The 20,078-nt window shown below is 53.9% G+C and overlaps 2 protein-coding genes across 3 annotated transcripts; both read right to left on the reverse strand.

Annotated features, from left to right (window-relative positions):
- Positions 1 to 2,265: 2,265 nt before the first annotated feature.
- On the reverse strand, positions 2,266 to 11,941 carry ZMYND19 (zinc finger MYND-type containing 19). Of its 2 annotated transcripts, XM_043470308.1 has the most exons (7): positions 11,702 to 11,719; positions 11,052 to 11,170; positions 10,402 to 10,461; positions 9,522 to 9,628; positions 8,791 to 8,931; positions 2,853 to 3,033; positions 2,266 to 2,711 (listed from the first exon to the last, which is right to left on the reverse strand). In XM_043470308.1, the coding sequence occupies exons 2-7, from the start codon at positions 11,055 to 11,057 to the stop codon at positions 2,568 to 2,570; spliced, it is 639 nt and encodes a 212-aa protein (XP_043326243.1). In that variant the 5' UTR covers positions 11,058 to 11,170; positions 11,702 to 11,719; the 3' UTR covers positions 2,266 to 2,567. The 2 variants fall into 2 exon arrangements, with proteins under 2 accessions (XP_043326243.1, XP_043326242.1); XM_043470307.1 differs by lacking the exon at positions 11,052 to 11,170 and having other exon boundaries at positions 11,702 to 11,941.
- Positions 11,942 to 17,673: 5,732 nt separating this feature from the next.
- LOC122442446 (40S ribosomal protein S15a-like) lies at positions 17,674 to 18,155 on the reverse strand. Its single transcript, XM_043470319.1, has one exon. The coding sequence runs from the start codon at positions 18,109 to 18,111 to the stop codon at positions 17,719 to 17,721; it is 393 nt and encodes a 130-aa protein (XP_043326254.1). The 5' UTR covers positions 18,112 to 18,155; the 3' UTR covers positions 17,674 to 17,718.
- Positions 18,156 to 20,078: the final 1,923 nt, after the last annotated feature.

Consider the following 20,078-nt stretch of genomic DNA (forward strand, 5'->3'; position numbering starts at 1 on the left):
GGATATAGAGGAGGGGGACCCAGCACACTCACTCTCTGACTTGGAAGACTGAGTATTGTGCTGGCACCATTCAACAAAGCCAGTGAACTCTACAGAACAAGTCTGGGGAAGGCACATGTCAGATATTGTTATGAACTGAAGCTGTTATTGTTCAGTGGCTAAGTTGTGTCTCTGAGACCCCAGACCACAGCCCACCAGGATTCCCTGTCCTTCACTATCTCCCAGGCTGAACTGTGTCCTCCCTCAAAGATATGCTGAAGTCTTATCTGCAACATCACAGAATGTGACCTTCGGAAACAGGGTCTTCACAGAAGCCATCCAGTTAAGATAAGGTCATTAGTGTACCCCTAATCCAGTATCACTGGCATCCTTGAGAGATGTGCTCTATTACAGACACCCACAGGAGAAGCCTGGGAGGTGTGTAGCCTCTACAAGGTAAGGACTGCCTGAGGCCACTGGAAGCTGCGAGAGCCTGGAGCCTTCAGAGGGAGTACCGACCGCCCTGCCCAAACCTTGACCTGAGAGACTGGTGTGCAGGACCTAGACCCTACATTGTTTTAAGTCACCCAGCTTGTGTTCCTTTGTCACAGCAGCTGCAGGAAATGGGACAAGACTGAGATCCACATGGAGACCTGGGTGGTTAGCCTGTGGTTTCTGAGGTGGTTTCTATGGCTAGAAAAAGTCAGCTGTTCAGATGGCAGCTGAAGCAGAGTAGAAAGGTTGGTCAGGAAGCAGGAGGACACTCTGAAGTGGCTGAGCCACACACCTTGATCTAATCTGGTGCAAAAGGCAGTCAGGCCAAGCAGCCCCCTGCCTCACTCCTAACAGGTAAAAGCCATGAATGCTGAACTTTCAGACGCTCTCAGATGTGTGGCTACAAAAGTCAAGAGGGCGGGGCCATCAGAAGAGCAGAGCCAGGGGCCAGATATCCAATAAAGGACAGGGGAAGCTAGGGGATACAGTCTGTGGGCCCCGGGGCACCTTCCCAGGGCGGCTGCTCCAAAGGCCTTGGCAGTGAGAGCAAGCCCTCAGCCCCACAGCTACCCTCTCAGCTTCCCCCAGGGCCCTGCACCAGGCCAGACTCAGAGTCTAAGCAGCAGCACAGACACAGCACCACCAGGAGGGGACAGCCACCAGCGATGGCCCCACCCCTGCAGCCACAGTTGACAGCTAGCCCACGGCATGCTACTTCGGGTGAGCCAGGAGTCACAGCAACAAGCACCCGAGGTCAGCACACAGTGTGACGTCCTCCAGGTCAGCGGAGACTCCAACACTTCCATTCCAGTGGAGTTTTCTGAGGACTAGCTAACCACAGGGGAGTCAGTGCTGGTCGGGGAACATAGGCCGGCTGGAGGGCCAAGCTGGCCACTCCCCAAAGGACACAAGGCAGGACACACAGCCTGCAGGCTGGGGCGGGCGCTCATCCCAGGAGTCTGGATCTGAAGGTGAATCGAGCACATGTGGCCCCAGATCCCAGAACACTGGCCTGCACAGCACTCCCCAAGCCTGTGCCCTGGCCAGAGCTGACCTCAGGCCAGCTGTGATCCACAGGACTGCCTCTTAGAATCACATATATCCTCTTCCCCGATGGTTTTCTAAGCCCCCTGGCGGTCTGGGGGCACCTGGAGCAGACCCCCTTGCAGCAAAGACTTGAACTTGGCTGACCTGCACAGCAGCTAAGTCTTCTCAGCAAAAACCCGTGGGCACGTGGGGTCCCTTCCCCTGAAGGAAAGCCCTGCCTCGGGGTTGGGACTGAGGTGCCCGCCTGCTCCCCACATGTTGCTAGCACCCATCTCCCCAGTCCTATTCTCCAGACACACTGCCCAAGAAGCCTCCAAGTTCTGAAAGGCAGCCACGGAAAGTTCAGCTCACAGACCAAAGGCCACCCAGGGCTGGCCCCAGTCAGGGAGGCACACGCAGGGCATCCCGGGAGACAACGGGGAGCCTGTGGGGCCACGTGGGGCCAGGGGCGAGCCAGGATGGTCCAGGGTCCCAGCCACAGCTGCATGCGGCCCCTGGGGGGCTCAGCAAGGTGTACAGGACGCTGGGGGCCCAGGCCAGCTCCAAGCCACAGGGGCCCCCAGCAGGGCTGGTGACGCCCCCCCGCCCTGAGCCCCCAGGAGTGTGGGTGACAGCGGCGGCCCCTGACGGGCCCAGATGGGCCAGCGTCTCCTCCCTCCCGCCGCCCAGGCTCAGGGCGGAGTGCAGCCTCACCATCTGTGGCCGCGGACGCCGCCTGAGGCAGAGAGCAGAGCGCGGCCAGGGTGTGGGCGGCCCCACTTTACTGTGCCTGCTGCCCCCCGCCCGCCTCAGCCTGGCCGCCCAGTGAGCGTTACAGCAAACGACCCGATTTGTACTTCTGAACCCTCCCGTCACCTCCCCCCCAAAAAACTGTACATGAGTTTACAAACATATTAACATATAAATAATGAGAAGCGTCCGGCAGGCCCTCCCAGCTGTCTCTGCTCCGGGGGAGCCTCTGGCTGCCGGGCGGGGGCAGGAGCCAGTGCAGGCGACCCCGGGCCGCCCGCCGCCGCCGGGGAGCCGGGAACCGCGCGGCCGCCGCGTCATCGCTCGGGCTCCAGCTCGTGCGGGAAGGGGCGCCGCTTCTCGCGGCAGTGCTTCTTGTGGGCCGGCCAGTCCTTCTGCTGGCACTGAGAGCCACAGTAGCGCGCCACCTGGCAGCGTCCGCAGATGTTGAACTCCCGGAGCTGAAAGGACACAGAGGAGCCCACTCCGGTCACATGCGGACCCGGGGGGCCCGGCCGCCTGAGCTGAGGCTGGAGGGCCCGGCTCCGGCCGGGCAGCCCCGCAGGGGAGAAGCGCAGCCCCGGGCGGCGGCCCGCACGCACCTGCTTCTCGATCATCGTGCAGGGAGGGTAGTGGCACTCGTAGTAGGTGCAGGACGTCTCCTCCTCCTCCACTACGTCCCCGTTGGCGTTGTAGTACCGCGTCACGTTCAGGACCGGGAACTGCTCCTCTATGGGGTCGGTGGGCAGCTGCTGAATGGCCAGCCAGTATAAGCTTTGCTCCCTTAACCAAAGAAACAGGGTTTCAGGCCACCTTGGCCAGAAAGGGGCAAGGCACGGAGGTAACAGTAGGTGACCCCAGGGTGGACCAGCTGCCTCCCCTTCGCAGGACACCCCCTCCCCAACAGTGACCAACAGTCTGACTGTCCTTTGGCCCACCGGTTGCATGGGCTCCCCTCCCCATAACACCCAGGATTCAGCCTGTTTCTCTTCTCACTAAAAGGCACAGGGAGGGCTGTGTATGTCTTGCCCCTCGGTCTTCCCAAGACCGTGACAGCCGGGCAAACGACGGGCATGGAGACCGCATGGTCTCGGCCCCAGGCTCAGCCAGCCTGGGCAGCACCAGGCCACCTCCCTTCCTGCTCGTAGGCCCAGAGGTGCTCAAATCTGCCCCCGGAGAGATCTGGGGATCTGGGCGACCCACCCTCCAGGTGCTGCAGTTGCTTGCCATCCTCCCGACTGCTTCTCTGCCTGGACGGGGCGGGCAGTTCGTACCTGCCCACACCTGTCCCACCACCACAGGTACAGGTGGACGGGGCAAACCTGAAGCAAGGAGCAGCCCACCCCTGGGGCTGGCCTTCAAAGGAGGCACCTGCTGCCCCGCGACGGGTGGTCCGTCCCCTCCAGCCTGCCCGCTGTCTCGGGAGGCCAGGCCGAGAGGGACTTGAATAAAAACGGAAGAGGCTGGCACAGCACACGTGCGTGCTCAGTCGTGTCCGACTCTGCGACCCCACAGACTACAGCCCACCAGGCTCCTCTGTCCATGGGCTTCTCCAGGCAAGAATGCTGGAGTGGGCTGCCAGGCCCTCCTCCAGCGAATCTCCTGACCCAAGGGTCGAACCTGTGTCTCCTGCACCGGCAGGTGGCTTCTCTACCACGGAGCCACCTCAGTGAGTCTACTATACTTCTCTGTAAAAGAGTGAAAAAAAGGGCCTAAATTTAACACCCCAAACAAAACTCTCAGAGAAAACACAGGCAGAGGCTTCACAGCATCAGATACGGCAATGATCTTGGATATGACAGCAAAGGCACAGTAACAAAAGAGAGAAAAAGAGTATTTTTGTGAAAAAAGATATGAAAATTCAAGTATTTTGTCCATCAAAAGAAACAGCAGAATAAGAAGACAATCTATAGAATGGGAGAAAACATTTGCAAACCAAGTATCTGATAAGGGATTCATACCCAGAATAAAGAACTCTGCAGCTCAACTAAAAAACAAACCAGCAAGTTTTGAACAGAGATTTCTCTGAAGAAGACACACACACAGGGCCAAAAAGCGCATGAAACGATGCTCAACGTCACTGGTCATCAGGAAGACACAACTCAAAACTGCAGTGGGACCACCTCGCACTCCTGGGATGGCTGCTATCAAACGAACAGAGCCCACCACGTGCTGGTGAGGACGTGGAGACCCTGGGACCTCTGGGCACCGTGGGAGGAAGCAGAACACGCTGACGCCATGGACAACAGCGTGGAGGCTCCTCAAAGACTGAACAGAACTAGCAGAGGATCCTGCAATCCCACTTCTGGGCGCACCCTCAGGAACCGAAAGCGGAGACCAGAAGAGCTCTTTGTACAACTGGGTTCACAGCAGATGAGGGAGGAGGCAGCCCCAGTGCCCGACGATGGAGAGCGGATAAACCAAGTGTGCTGCACACACACATGTGCTTTCCGAGCTCTTCAGCAAGGCCCTAGAAGACCGAGAGGAGGGGAGGTTTAGCCCCAGCCGGCGTTTGAAGACGGGAAGGGAGGAAACTGCCCCTTTGCTCAGAGCACCTTCCGCCTGGCTGGGCCACCCCGTGCCCACTGGGGTGAGGCCGGGACAGCAAGCAGGGGTGCGGGCCTGGCAGGTGTGTGCTGGGACCCCCCAGTCACAGGGGCTGATTCCCACCAAGAGCCACCGGGCAGAGGTCACGTATGAGACGGGAGGACACGTGACGCGCATGATGGGGAGCTCAGGCTGCCCTTGGGACGGCTCTGTCCCAGCATGTGCAGGACTGTGGACAGGCTGACTGCTGCGGGCAAGCCACAGCAACCCTGACCAGCTGGCTCCCCGACCAGCTGGGTCCTGGGATGACCAACAGTGAGGGACCTCGGGCGGGGCCCCAGAGCAGTGTAAAGCAGAATGGGGCCGTCCCTCCAGCGACTGCAGTGGTCAGCGGCAGAGCCGGCCCAGGTCCACCCTGGTCGCGTGCGAGTGCTGAGCCACCAGCCTGCTGACCGCTCAGCCACCCCTATACTTGTCCTGATGACACAGCCTTCTGTTTTGGGGTGATTTTTTTTGCTGTGCCACGCAACTTGTGGACAGGAATAGGTGAATTTAATTCAGATGACCATTATATCTACTACTGTGGGCAAGAAACCCTTAGAAGAAATGGAGTAGCCCTCACAGTCAACGAAAGAGTCCAAAACGCAGTACTTGGGTACAGCCTCAGAAATGACAGAATGATTACAGTTCATTTCCAAGGGAAACCACTCAATATCACAGTAATAATCAACTCTATGCCCCAACCAGTAACACTGAAGAACCTGAATTTGAACAGTTCTAGGAAGACCTACAAGACCTTCAGGAACTAACACCAAAAAAAAAAAGATGTCCTTTTTATCACAGAGGATTGGAGTGCTAAAGTGGAAAGTCAAGAGATTGCTGGAGTAACAGGCAAGTTTGGCCTTGGAGTACAGAATGAAATAGGGCAAAGGCCAACAGAGTTTTGCCAAGAGAACGCACTGGTCACAGCAAACACCCTCCTCCAACAACATGAGACTACTCTACACATGGACATCACCAGATGGTCAATACTGAAATCAGACTGATTATAGTCTTTGCAGCCAAAGATGGAGAAGCTCTATCCAGTCAGCAAAAACAAGATGGGGAGCTGACTGTGGCTCAGATCATGAGCACCTTATTGCCAAATTCAGGCTTAAATTGTAGAAAGTGGGGAAAACCACTAGACCATTCAGGTATGACCTAAATCAAATCCCTTATGATAGTACAGTGGAAATGAGAAATAGATTCAAGGAGTTAGAGCTGATAGACAGAGTGCCTGAAGAACTATGGACGGAGGCCTGTCACATTGTGCAGAAGGCAGTGACTAAAACCATCCCCAAGAAAGAGAAATGCAGGAAGGAAAAATGGTTGTCTGAGGAAGGCTTACAAATAGTTGAGAAAAGAAGAGAAGTGAAAGGCAAAGGAAAAAGATATACCCAACTGAATGTAGAGTTCCAAAGAAAAGCAAGGAGAGACAAGAAAGCCTTCTTAAATGAACAATGCAAAGAAACAGAGGAAAACAACACAACGGGAAAGACTAGAGAGCTAGTTAAGAAAACTGGAGGTACCAAGGGGACATTTCATGTAAGGATGGGCACAATAAAGGACAGAAATGTCAAGGGCCCAAAAGAAGCATAAGAGATTAAGAAGAGGCTGCAAGAATACACAGAACTATACAAAAAAGATCTTCACGACCCAGATAATCACGATGGTGTGATCACTCACCCAGAGCCAGACATCATGGAGTGTGAAGTCAAGTGGGCCTTAGGAAGCATCACGAAGAACAGAGCTAGTGGAGGTGATGGAATCTCAGCTGAGCTATTCCAGGTCCTAAGAGATGATGCTGTTAAAGTGCTGCACTCAATATGCCAGCAAATTTAACAGTGGCCACAGGACTGGAAAAGGTCAGTTTTCATTCCAATCCCAAAGAAAGGCAGTGCCAAAGAATATTCAAACTATCATACAATTGCACTCATTTCCCATGCTAGCAAGGTAATGCTCAAAATCCTTCAAGCGAGGCAACAGTACATGAACTGAGAATTTCCAGATGTTCAAGGTGGATTTAGAAAAGGCAGAGGAACCAGAGATCAAATTGCCAACATCTGCTGGATCATACAAAAAGCAAAGGAACTCCAGACAAATATCTACTTCTGCTTCACTGACTAAAGCTAAAGCCTTTGACTGTGTGGATCACAACAAACGGGAAAATTCTTCAAGAGATGGGAATACCAGACCACCTGACCTGCCTCCTAAGAAACCTGTATGCTGGTCAAGAAGCAACAGTTAGAACCGGACATGGAACAATGGACTGTTTCCAAACTGAGGAAGGAGTATGTCAAGGCTGTATATTGTCACCCTGCTTATTTAACTTATATGCAGAGTACGTCATGTGAAATGCCGGGCTGGATGAAGCACAAGCTGGCATCAAGATTGCCAGGAAAAATATCAACAACCTCAGATATGCAGATAACACCACTCTAATGGTAGAAAACAAAGAACTAAAGAGTCTCTTGACGAAAGTGAAAGAGGAGAGTGAAAAGGCTGGCTTAAAAGTCAACATTGAAAAAACTAAGATCATGGCATCCGGTTCCATCATTTCATGGCAAATAGAAGGGGAAAAGAGTGAAAGCAGTAACAGGTTTTATTTTCTTGGGCTCCAAAACCACTGCCAACGGTGGCTGCAGCCACAGAAGTAAAAGACGCTTACTCCCTGGAAGGAAAGCTATGACAAACCTAGAAAGCATATTCAACAGCAGAGACATTACTTTGCCAACAAAGGTCTGTAGTCAAAATTACGGTTTGAAGAATTGATGCTTTTGAACTGTGGTGCAGAAGACTCTTGAGAGTCCCTTGGAAAGCAAGGAGATCAACCAGTTAATCCTAAAGGAAATCAGTCCTGAATATTCATTGGAAGGACTGACGCTGAAGGTGACACTCCAATACTTTGGCCACCTGATGCGAAGAGCCAACTCAATGGAAAAGACTCTAATGCCGGGAAAGATTGAGGGCAGGAGAAGGGGGCGACAGAGGATGAGATGGTTGGATGGCATCACCAACTCAATGCACATGAGTTTGAACAAACTCGGGGAGACAGTGGAGGACTGAGGAGCCGGGCGTGCTGCAGTCCGTGGGGTTGCAGAGTCACACAGGACTTAGCGATTGAACAAGAACGCAACCTGTGGGTTCTAAGTTCCCCAACCAGGGTTCAAACCTGGGCCCCCAGCAGCGAAAGTGCCAAGTCCCAACCACTGGATCACCAGAGAATTCCCCAACCTTCCTTTTTGTTGATGAAAGAACCGTCCTATCCCCAGCAGAGCAGATAAGTGCTTCAAAACTATCAAACTCCTCAGTGCCGCTGGTCACTGCTGAGGAGCCCGGCGGACACTCTGGAGAACTCCAGGTGGTTTTGTGGCTTGCCACATCTCAGCAGGGGAGCGAACAAGGGTCCTAGTTTTGCTTCAGCTAAATTGGGCTCAGTTTCTGTCACTTGCAACCACAAGTCTAGACTACCATAATCCCCAGGAGGATAAGAATCCTAACTAACTGTCATGAGGCTCAGCCTCCTTCAAGAGCTGTGTGAGGGCACCTTAGCCAGGATCAGACTCTAACACTGGAGTCTGGACCAAGGAGAGGTGAAGGCTGCCCAGCTGACTTCTGAGCCACTGTCCTGCTTCCATGAGAGCAGGACAAGACCCGACTGTGTGCACAGGGGCGCTCCTGAGACAGGGACGCCTGCTGCATCTCAGGGCGATCTGCCCACCTACACAGGACCAGAGAGACCCCACAACCCGTCCCCCATGAGAGCCAACTCAGAAGACTGACCCAGAAAAACAATCAGGACGTTCTCCTCCCCCAGTGAAGAGGAACCCCACACCTTGAGGGGAGATGACCAGCATTCCCAAACCCACAGAAGCCTCAGAGCACAGAGCCGACCCAACCCCTCTCAGCAGTAAGCTGGGAGGGGCCACATCGCCAGGCCCCAAGAAGACCCACCTCTGCTTGCTGGAGGTCTCCTCGGCTCTGGGCCGCCAGCCCCAGGGCACCAGCTGCAGGTTGTCCAGGCGATTGTCCACAGTGACTGCGTTGAGATGCACCACCTGAAACCCAGGGGCAATGCCTCCCCTGTGCCGCTCCCTAGGAAACAGACAGTGTTCCAGACAGGCTCCCTGACCTCCATGTGCCCTGAATAGTCCTCAGCACACCCATGTGGCCTGTCGGGAGCACAGCTGCTGAGGGGAACCCAAGTCTGCCAGTCTGTGGCCCAAAGGGGACAGCCCAGCCCCTGGACTTAAGCGCTAGGCTGCAGGGAGCCAAGGATGGAACCCCAAACCATCTCACACACAGCCTGGGGGACACCCGAGTGGCCCCAAGTACTTCGGAACCTTAGCATTCACACAGAAGAGAGAACAGCCCTTCCCTATGTCCCACTGACAAGCTCAAAAGGGCCTAGGAGGGGCCAGACCCCACCCGCCTCCAGAGGCGCCATGGTCTAAGTGCTCAGAGCAGGAAGGGCACACGGCCTGACTCTCAGGCCAGCCCGCCCGGGCCAGAGGACATAGAGCAGCCATCCTCCCAGTTAGTAGCAATGACAAAGAAGTAACTAGGAGACCTGGGGAAGGTACCATCTGTCGATGAGGGCAGAAGGATCTCTGGCTGCCCAAGTCCCTTGCACAGCAGGGCTGGTGCAAACCCAGAAGGGGAATATGCAGCTTGGAAACACCCACCACAGCAGCTCATGAAGGAGCCTTCCTGATCCCCTTCCTCGGTTTTTGTCAAAGGCGTATGCAAATATCTTAGCACCATTTCCATCTGCGTCTACTTCCATCCGGGCCTGAGAAGAAACAAGAAAAAGCTCTGTTAAAAAGCCTGCAATTCTCAACATTTCTCTTAGAGAAATGATTGAAACAAACAAGCGAGAGGGATAAATGCCAGGCCTATTCCTGGGACCCTGGTGGTCTCTGGAGGAATCCAGACACGTGGCATGGAGAAGTACCTGCCTACATGAAGGCAGAACACACTTAAGAACCACTCTTTGCAAAATACTGTGGACGTGGACACAGAGAAATACATCTCCCTACCTTTAAAAAAAAAAGTCGCTAATCCAGTAAAAAAGATAAGCCCTGGAACAAGTAAGTGTAAAAGGGTGAAGCCTGAGATAGGAGTGGGGTGGGTCAGCAGGGTGGAGGGAGGAGCAGGCAGGTGAGGACTGGAGCCCAAACAGCTTCGCCAGGTAGGAACAAAGGCACCTGGCCCTGCGGGAGGCCGAGGCTGAAGAGAAGGTGGGGCGGCCCTGGACAGTCTCCCTGGTCACAGCAGCTTATCCGACTGAACTCAATCACAGACATGGCACAATTTGACTCTCTTTTGGGAAGAGTCTGCAAGCAACAAGGAAGTGAGTAAGGCAGCAAGCATCACAGCGGTGGTGGGGGTGCTCCACACTGACAGCCAGGCTCCCTGGAGACCAGGGTTCTGGACAGGGCTTCACCAGCCTGCTTGAGCAGCTCACGCGCAAGGGCTTGCCTCACATCACAGGGACGAAAACCCACCCCCATGACCCTTCTGGGCACGACCGTGGGCAGGCCAGCAAAGGAACAGAATCCTTACCTCAAACGAGTAGCCCTCCACCAGCGGGATGTCTTGCTCGTCTATCAGTGTATACTTGGTCTGGAAATTAACATTTCAAGACATTACATTTGGAATCAGCACAAGGCACTAATGATAAGTAGGAGCAGCCCTTTGGGCTCAGAGAGGTAACTCTACCCTGAAGGTAGGCAGATGTGCCAAAGGCTGCTCCTTCCCCACTCAGCACGGCGCACAGATGTGGCACCAGGCTCCACCTGCCATCTGCTCACGACTAGCCATGAGAAGTGCCACAGAACTGCTCAACCACTAAGCTGTGTGTTTCAATGTGTTGATAAACCCAGTCCAAGACCACGATGTCACAGAAAGAGGCAGGGCCCTGGGATTGAAGCAGAATATCCAGAAGGTTTCAACTATCAGGCAGTCCGCACACAGGTGCTCACGGAACTGTCCTTCCTATCTCTTCGTCTAAAACGTTCCAAGTAAAAGTTTTAAAGGATGGCATTACTGCAGATGACCACTGAGTTGCAGAGATCTCAGCGCTAATAAGGAGCCCACCCTTTCGTAGTTAGAAAGTCACTGCCCCTTGCAGGAGGGCAGGAAACGGTCCCCGAAATGGGCCAGTCTCACTTTCGCTTGGAGAGCTTTTTTACTAGTATCTGAACCGGCTTTACCTTCATCTGACTGCCTCTGCTCCTCTCTCCCACCAGAAGCTTCGGCCGCTGGTGATGGGAACAGGGTTCCCATCCAGGGTAAGGTCCGTGGCTGGTTCAGCTGCACGGCCGGCCGGCTCCTGGAAACAGCCAAGCCTCAATGCCCACAGGTGCCAGGAAGCCCCAGCCTCGAACACGCGGAGGGCGGGGCCCGGTAAGGGAGAGAAGCAGAGGGAGGCCCCACTCGGCCAAGGCCAACTGAGGCTCAGCCCGACAGGGCCGCCGCGAGGAGCCCGAGCCCTGCTCGAAGCTCACTACGGACCCGCAAGGGCCGGCGGAGAGCGAGCGCGCTGCCCCGGAAGGGCCTGCGCTCCTCGCGGCCGCAGACACAGCCGCAGCCCCCGACCCACGGCGCACGGTCGGAGCCGGCACTGGACCAAGGCTGCCCCAGGAACCAGGACGCCGGCGAACCTTCGGGCCTGTGCCCGTGTGCCCCGCCGCCCTGGCCGGGCCCTGCGCCCTCAGCCTCGCACCCCCGACTCCGACTCCCAGACCGAGCCCGCGACCACCAGCGCTGCTCAGCCCCTAGCCTCACACCAACCCCGGCCCTCGGCCCCGGCCCGGCGCACCACGCCTCCCGCCCAGCCCCGGCCCCAAGCCGCGCCGCGCACCTTTCCGGCCACCCGGCCGAGCCGCACGATGCCCAATTTGAAGTCGGTCATGGCCGGGCCTGCGCTCGGCCGGCGGCGCCGCTCCCTCGGGAGGTGCCGGGGCGGGGCCACGGCGCGCCGGGCGGGCGAGTGGGGGCCGGGAACGGGGCCAGGCGGGCGGGCGGGCGGGACGAGGCTGGGCCGGGGTCGGGCCGCCGCCGCCGGGCGCCCGCCGGACCTGCCACGAGCCGCCGCCGCCGCCGCCGCCACCGCCACCGCCGCGCGCACCTCAGCGAGCGGGGCCGGGGGCGGGGCGCGCGGCGGACACACCCCCGCCCGCCGCCACCCGGCCAATCGCGCGGTGCGCAGGGCGCCGGTCGGCGCGCGCCGCCACGCCGCAGCCAGTGGCGGGAGAGCGAGTGCGCAGGCGCGCTGGGGCGCCGCGAGCGCGCGGGGGAGGGGAGCGGCCGGGGGCGGAGCCTGCGCAGCCGCCCCGCGCTACGTCAGTTTCGCGGGAAGCTTTGTGCCGGAGGCTGCGCCACCCGCTAGCAGCGCAGACCCCAGAGCTCGGCCTCGGCCCGCGCAGCGGGCGGTTTGACTGGGCACCCTGGGCCGTACGGGCCCTGCAGGTCGGGGTCCGTGCGGGGCTGGCTGCGGCTCCCTGTGAATAGTCCGTGGACAGAGAGCAGGAGGCCGGGGTGGATTCGCGGATCCGGAGTCCCGGGGCCCCTATGACTGCGTGGCTGGATCCAGTGCCCTAGGGACGTGGGAACCCAGCGAGCGCTGCTGGCTGACCGGGCACCGGGCCGCCCTTCTCCCTGGCCGCCTCCGCGCATGGGCCGGGATCAGGATCCCATAGCCCATGCTTGTGCTACACGATCCTTCCCTGGGCTTAGAGAAGGGGCGCAGAAAAGCCTGCTCCAAATCCTTCCCGAACAGGAACTCCCAGACCTGGCGATTCGGCGGGGGGGGGCGCGGTATACCTGTCTCCTGGTAACCACTCCATCTGGCTCTCACCCCCAGCCCCCATGAAACCGCTCTACACCAGTGCGCCAAGCAAACTGGAAACCTCTGCTCCTGTTCTAGCGAGGGAGACAGAAAAGGCCCATGACCAGCGAGTTACACGCCTTGTTAGAAAGTGATCAACGCTGTGGGGAAACAAGTAGATCAGCATTAGGGAGTTGGAGGTCCGGGGAAAGTGGGGGCAGGGTAGATCTCACTGCCAAGTAACTTGAGCAAACTGGGAGGGAGCGAGGGAGTGAGCCATGTGGGCTCCAGGGGAAGAGCATCCCCGGCAGAGGGAAGAGCCCAGTACCGAGGCCCTAATCTGGCATTTTTGAAAAGTGGAGGTGGTCTCTGTGAGCTGATGAGTGCATCAGAGCAACAGGGTACATGGCCAGAGAGGTGGAGGTTGGGAAGGATGTAGGGTCTGGTGAGGACTGTGACTTTTACACTCAGAAAAGTGAGCCATTGGAAGATTGGAAAGGAGGAATAGCTTTTTAGTGCATCATGGCAGCTGATGCAGACAGTGAGGGAAGGGTGGAAGCAGGCAGGATGCTTAGGAAGCTAATGCAAACTTACCCAACTAAGAGATGATGGTGTTGGGGACACCTCTGATGGCAGTGTTTTGTAGCAGTCGGGATAGCCCTGGTTATGCTGCAATAACAAACAATCCTAAATTCTCAGTGGCTTAGCGAGATAAAAATATATTTCTTCCTCATGCTACAGGTTAAGGTTATAAGGCAACTGAATACATGAGTATAGATTGGTGTTCACTAGCGTATTTGTTGTACTTAAAGCCATACAACTGGATGAGTTCACCATGGGAGGAAATGCAAGTAGAGAAAAAGAGAGAGAAAAGATTGAGCCCTGGGTATTCTCATCCTAAGGGGGAAGGGAGGCTGGGAGGAGGAGCTGGTACAGAGGATGAGGATGCCAGGTAGGAGGGAAGCCAGGGGAGGACAGTGGGCCAAGTGATGACAGTGCTAGGCTGAGAAGGAGAGATCGGCCTTGCCCAGTGCTGCCAAGAGATCCCAGGTGGCGGGCACAGAGCACACCAAAGGGTGCTGGCCACCGTGACCGAGGAGTAAGCCCGACCGAGGGGGCTGAGGGGGAGCGGAAGGGAAGGCCTCGGGCGACTACTTTTCTAGGGTGTTCTGGCTGAAAGGGAGGAGAGAAACGACCAGAGTGAGAAAGAAAAGGCAAGTCCGGAGAAACTGTGGGTTTTATGGTGGGAAAGGAAACAGCATGTTTTCTGCCAGTGGGAATGAGCCCATGGAGGAGAAAGATGTGAGCCATTGCCTGAGAGGAGCGTGTGAGGGCTGGCCTGGAACTGCTCAGGTGGTTCAGCCCAGCCACAGCTCCAAGGGGCGTCTGAGGTGAGGGCGTACGGATGTAGGAAGCTGGGGGGTTCTCTGATGAGAAGGAGGCCATCAGTTGAAGGTAAGAAGGGAGCTGGTCCCAGGAGAGAGGACAAGGATGGAGCTAGGAGAAGACGACAGGGGGCTCAGCAATGTCAGCTGCCCAGTCAGTATAACTGCGTTTCTCCAGCCTATTTAGGCTGCTCCTGAGAGAGCAAGGCGAAAGAAGGCTGAGGTGATCCCGGGCGAGTGTGGAGAGGTGAGGGGGACAGAGGGAGACGTCTAAGAGAAACTGGTCCCCGTGCTTGCCCGGGGCACTCAGGGGGCTTCGGAGGATCGCTGATCGAGGGGATGAGCAAAGATGGAAAGGGATTCAGAGCCGCGCGGACTTGAGAGGGGCTACAGGTGCTGGGGACGCTCGGGTCTCTGTGATCTGCTGTTGTCTGACAACCCCCCACCCCCGACCACACTTCATGGCTTCCAACCACATCAGCTTGTTATTTTACACAATTGTGTGACTAACAGGGGATCTTCTGTCCCACCCAGTGTCAGCGGGCCCCTCCTTCATTTGGAGTCAGCTGAGAATTCACCTGGAGCACATTTTTCTTCCATGTGACCTGCCCTGGGTGGGGTGTCCTGTTATTTAGCCAGGAGAGCTGGACCGCTCACCCCGTGGAGGCTCTACTCTGTGTGACAGGTCCTATTGGACCTCTGCTTGAATCTCTCTTGCTAGTATCCCGCTGGCCACAGCAAGCCCTGCAGACAAGCCTGGAATCTGTGTGGGAGGGGTGCGCACAGCAGCGCAAGTTCTGGAAACCACAGCCTATGGTGGGGCAGGCACCAGTGGAACAACCTGCCCGCCACCCATCCACACTCTGGCCCCTAATGATTCAAGTTCCTCCTGCAGGAAGACCCCAGAACCACGCCTCACTTCTGCTCTTGGCTTATGACATGCAGCAAAGCGAGAAGCAAGTTATCTGCCCCTGCAAGACCCACATTCCATGGGGAAGCACAGGAAAAGTAAATAGACACCCGGTTCAAAAAGGAAAAGAGGGACGTACCCCCTGTAGCCATGGGCACTCGGCAGGGTTGAAATGCAGCAGACCAGCAGATGCTGTCACAATGCGGCTTTAAGGGCTCGTTTGCTCTGGCGAGTGATCCCCTCCCCCTCCCTCTTCCGGGGTGGGCTTCTCCCTCTGCCTCTTGGCCCTGCCCCTCAGTCATCCTCGCTTTTCCACGGGGAAATGTTTGCAGCCTAAGTAGCTTCCTCAGCCTGCTTCATTCCTGGAGAAAGTTGAGGGCCAAGAAGCCTCTTTTATTTTGAACATCATCCATTTTAATTTAAGCAGATACAACCGTTAAAAAAAAAATGCAGATTTTCTAGGTATCAAATTATAACACATTTTATTAGACAAAAGCCACCCGGCAAATATCTTTGAGAGGCTCCTCTCTGCTGTGAACGTCAAGGTCGAGCCGTGTGCTCAACACCTCCAGACGCTTGGAAGCTCTTTCATGTGGCTCAGAGCGTCTGTGAGGGTCCCCTCCCCGGGATCTTTCCGCAATTTTAACAAAGGGTCATATACCACGCCTTGATTTCTTCTAACCCTGAAGTTGTGTTTTGCTGGCAGTGCCCTAGATTTAATCTTCTGCAGCATGCCATGTCTTACCTTGAGGACCTTTGCTGCCTGGACAGACTGGGATTGAGAAATAATTTTATTTTCCAATTGTAAGACCTGACTTGAAATATTTCCTCCAGCTTCTGGTGGGACATGGAACATTACTTGTTTACTTCGTTTGTCTTTGCTTTGTTTTACTTTAGCATAAATGACTGAAAGAAACCGTCGGCCCCTGTCTTCCCTGCTACCACAGCTGGTGGTCTCCCACTTCCCCACGGATCCCGACCCAGCCCTGCCCTTCTCTGTCCTTCACTGGTGATGCATGTCCTCACCACCTGCCAGGTTCGCCTGCTGCCTGGCTCCAAAGAGTCACATTTCAGAATTTTTTGATTGGCAGCATCTCACTTCTAAGTGTCAGTGTCTGGTCCGATTTGTGCTGCTGCATAATAAACAACCCCAAAACTCAGTGGCTTAAAACAGCTATTGATTTTCTAATGATTCCATGGTGAGATTGGGTTCTGCTGGTTGACTCTCCTGCTGATGGCTGGTGTGCCAGTTTGTCTCAAACTGTCACCATCAATTTGTTGCAGAAGGGGGACCCCTTCCAGGTCCCGAAACTGGGCTCTTGTCTAACACTCGGAAATGAATTGTCCGAGGAGACACATGCTGACAAAGCAAGAGATTTTATTGGGAAAGGGCACCCGGGCGGAGAGCAGTAGGTAAGGGAACCCAGGAGAACTGCTCTGCCGCGTGGCTCTCAGTCTTGGGTTTTATGGTGATGGGATTCGTTTCCGGGTGGTCTTTGGCCAATCATTCTAATTCAGAGTCTTTCCTGGGGGCCCACGCATCGCTCAGCCAAGATGGATGCTAGCAAGAGGGATTCTGGGACGTGGATAGACACGCGGTGTTTCCTTTTGACCTTCCCCGAACTCTTCCGGTTGGTGGTGGCTTATTAGTTCCGTATTCCTTATCAGGATCTCCTGCCATAAAACAACTCATGCAAATGGTTACTATGGTGCCTGGCCAGGGTGGGCGGTTTCAATCAGTGTGCTTCCCCTAACAAATTCAGTTCTTTCTCTCCAATACCAATCCTATGATTGTTTCTTTTCTTTTTTTGGGGGGGGTGGGGGGGCGGCTCTGTGACTCACAGCTTATGGAATCTTAGTTCCCCAACCAGGGATAGAACCCCGGCCAGTGATCTCCCTCTTCTGACTGTTTTGACACACGTAAACTGGTAGAAAGTTCTGGGACTTCAGAGGCCAGGTCTGAGGACAGGCAGCTTCATTGTCCTCTCGGGGGCCTGCCCACAGGTAATCAGTCTCACTACCTGGAAATCCTCATTCTGTGCAGACACCGAAACAAATCATATGGGGAGGCCTCAGGGAAGGAGAACCTGACCAGCGCCCTGCCATCCCAGCCACACGGGTCAAGCTGTCAGACACCAGCAAAAAGAACATCTAGGACGTTCTAACCTGGACAGATACCACACAAAGTAGAAGAGCCTCTTGGCTGAATGCAACCTAGTTCTCAGTTCGTTCAGTTGCTCAGTTGTGTCCGACTCTTTGGGACCACATGGACTTCAGCACGCCAGGCTTACCTGTCAATCACCAACTCCTGGAGTTTACTCAAACTTACATCCATTGAGTAGGTAATACCATCCAACCATCTCATCCTCTGTCACCTCCTTCTCCTCCCGCCTTCAATCTGTGCCAGCATCAGGGTCTTTTCCAAGGAGTCAGTTCGTCGCATCAGGTGGCCAAAGTGTTGGAGTTTCAGCTTCAACATCGGTCCTTCCAATGAATATTCAGGACTGATTCCCTTTAGGATGGACTGGTTGGATCTCCTTGCAGTCCAAAGGACTCTCAAGAATCTTCTCCAATACCACAGTTCAAAAATCTTTGGCGCTCAGCTTTCTTTATAGTCCGACTCTCATATCCATACATGACTACTGGAAAACCCATAGGTTTGACTAGATGGACCTTTGTCAGCAAAGTTATGTCTCTGCTTTTTGTTTTTGTTTTTTTTTTTCCTCTAAGGCATTTTATTTGTACGTATTACATCCCTAGAAAAAGAATCCAAGGATTTTCCCTCCTGTATGTTTTCGTCTTGCTTCTTCACGGTCCATGATGCCAGCTGAGGTTGTCAGTACAATGAAACCAAACTGACGGGATGGGAGCAGGTTATTCTGCCATTTTTCTAGATCTTTGAGTTGCACATCAAATCTGGGGCTGATCACTCCACACTTATTTAGCCTGCCTGTGAGGTTCACAACAATTTTCCCAGCCCTGTGATCATCAATGATTTCAAATTCGCCAATGTAACCATGCTTCATCATCACTGTTAGAAACCTGACGATGACCTTGGAGCACGGCCGAATAAGCACCTGGCGTTTGCCTCTCTTTTCGGCGTTGTTGATACTCTTGAGAGCATCAGCCAGGACATTCATGCGCACCATTCTGGCGGCACGGAAAGATGGCGGAAAGAGCTATCTCTGCTTTTTAATATGCTGTCTAGGTTGGTCATAGCTTTTCTTCCAAGGAGCAAGCAACTTTTAATTTCATGGCTGCAGTCACCACCTGCAGTGATTTTGGAGCCCAAGAAAATAAAGTCTGTCACTATTTCCACTGTTTTCCCATCTACTTGGCATGAAGTGATGGGACTGGATTCCATGATCTACATTTTATTGAGTGTTGAGTTTTAAGCCAGCTTTTTCACTCTCCTCTTTCACTTTCATCAAGAGGCTGTTTAGTTATTTTTCACTTTCTGCCATAAGGGTGGTGTCATCTGCATATCTGATTATTGATATTTCTCCTGGCAATCTTGATTCCAGCTTATGTCATCCAACCTGGCATTTCACATGATGTATTCTGCATATAAGTTAAATAAGTGAAGTGAAACTCGTTAACAGGGTGACAATGTACAGCCTTGAACTACTCCTTTCCCAGTTTGGAACTAGTCTGCTGTTCCATGTCCAGTTCTTACTGTTGCTTCTTGACCTGCATACAGGTTTCTCAGGAGGCAGGTAAGGTGGTCTGGTACTCCCATCTCTTTAAGAATTTTCCACGTTTGTTGTGATCTACAGTCAAAGGCTTTGGTGTAACCAGTAAAGCAGAAGTAAATGTTTTTCTGGTATTCTCTTGTTTTCTCAATGATTGATGCAACAGTCAGGTCAGTCCCTCAGTCGTGTCCGACTCTTTGCAACCCCATGGACTGCAGCACCACAGGCCTCCCTGTCAATCACCAACTCCTGGAGCTTGCTCAAACTCACGTCCAGTGACTCAGTGATGCCATCCAGCCATCTCATCCTCTGTCCTCCCCTTCTCCTCCTGCCTTCAATCTTTGCCAGCCTCAGGGTCTTTTCAAGGAGTCAGTTTTTTGCATCAGGTGGCCAAATTACTGGAGTTTCAGCTTTGGCATCAATTCTTCCAATGAATATTCAGGACTGATCTCCTTTAGGATGGACTGGTTGGATCTCCTTGCAGTCCAAGGGACTCTCAAGAGTCTTCTCCAACATCACAGTTCAAAAGCATCAATTCTTTGGTGTTCAGCATTTTTTATGGTACAACTCTCACATCCATACATGACTACTGGCAAAACCATAGCTTTGACGAGATGGACCTTTGTCAGCAAAGTAATGTCTCTGCTTTTTAATATGCTATCTAGGTTAGTCGTAGCTTTTCTTCCAAGGAGCAAGCATCTTTTAATTTCATGGCTGCAGCTACCATCTGCAGTGATTTTGGAGCACCCAAAATAAAGTCTCTTACTGTTTCCATTGCTTCCCCTTCTATTTGCCATGAAGTAATGGGACTGGATGCCATGATCTTAGTTTTCTGAATATTGAGTTTTAAGCCAAAATTTTCACTCTCCTCTTTCACTTTCATCAAGAGGTTCTTTAGTTCTTCTTCACTTTCTGCCATAAGGGTGATGTCATTTGCATATCTGAGGTTATTGATATTTCTTGTGGCAATCTTGATTCCAGACTGTGCTTCATCCAGTCCAGCATTTCGCATGATATATACTGCATATAAGTTAAACAAACAGGGTGACAATATACAGCCTTGACGTACTCTTTTCCCGATTTGGAAGCAGTCTGTTATTCCATGTCCAGTTCTAACTGTTGCTTCTTGACCTGCATACAGATTTCTCTGGAGGCAGGTAAGGCGGTCTGGTATTCCTATCTCTTTAAGAATTGTCTGCAGTTTGTTGTGATCCACACAGTCAAAGGCTTTGGCATAGTCGATAAAGCAGAAGTAGATGTTTTTCTGGAACTCTCTTGCTTTTTTGATTATCCAACAGATGTTGGCAATTTGATCTCTGGTTCCTCTGTCTTTCCTAAATCCAGCTTGAACATCTGGGTGTTCATGGTTCACGTACTGTTGAAACCTGGCTTGGAGAATTTTGAGCATTACTTTGCTAGTGTGT

Source organism: Cervus canadensis, chromosome 5, assembly GCF_019320065.1.
Source record: "Cervus canadensis isolate Bull #8, Minnesota chromosome 5, ASM1932006v1, whole genome shotgun sequence".
Classification (NCBI taxonomy): domain Eukaryota; kingdom Metazoa; phylum Chordata; class Mammalia; order Artiodactyla; family Cervidae; genus Cervus; species Cervus canadensis.

Bases quoted from the DNA above. Each gene is read 5' to 3' on its own strand.
- ZMYND19 (XM_043470307.1), bottom strand. From the start codon at position 11,752: ATGACCGACTTCAAATTGGGCATCGTGCGGCTCGGCCGGGTGGCCGGA. The intron at 10,462-11,701 runs GTGCGCGGCGCG...GTTAATTTCCAG, and splicing joins TCGGCCGGGTGGCCGGAAAG to ACCAAGTATACACTGATAGA. The intron at 8,932-9,521 runs GTGGGTGTTTCC...TCTGTTTCCTAG, and splicing joins CTCCTTCATGAGCTGCTGTG to GGAGCGGCACAGGGGAGGCA.
- LOC122442446 (XM_043470319.1), bottom strand. From the start codon at position 18,111: ATGGTGCGCATGAATGTCCTGGCTGATGCTCTCAAGAGTATCAACAAC.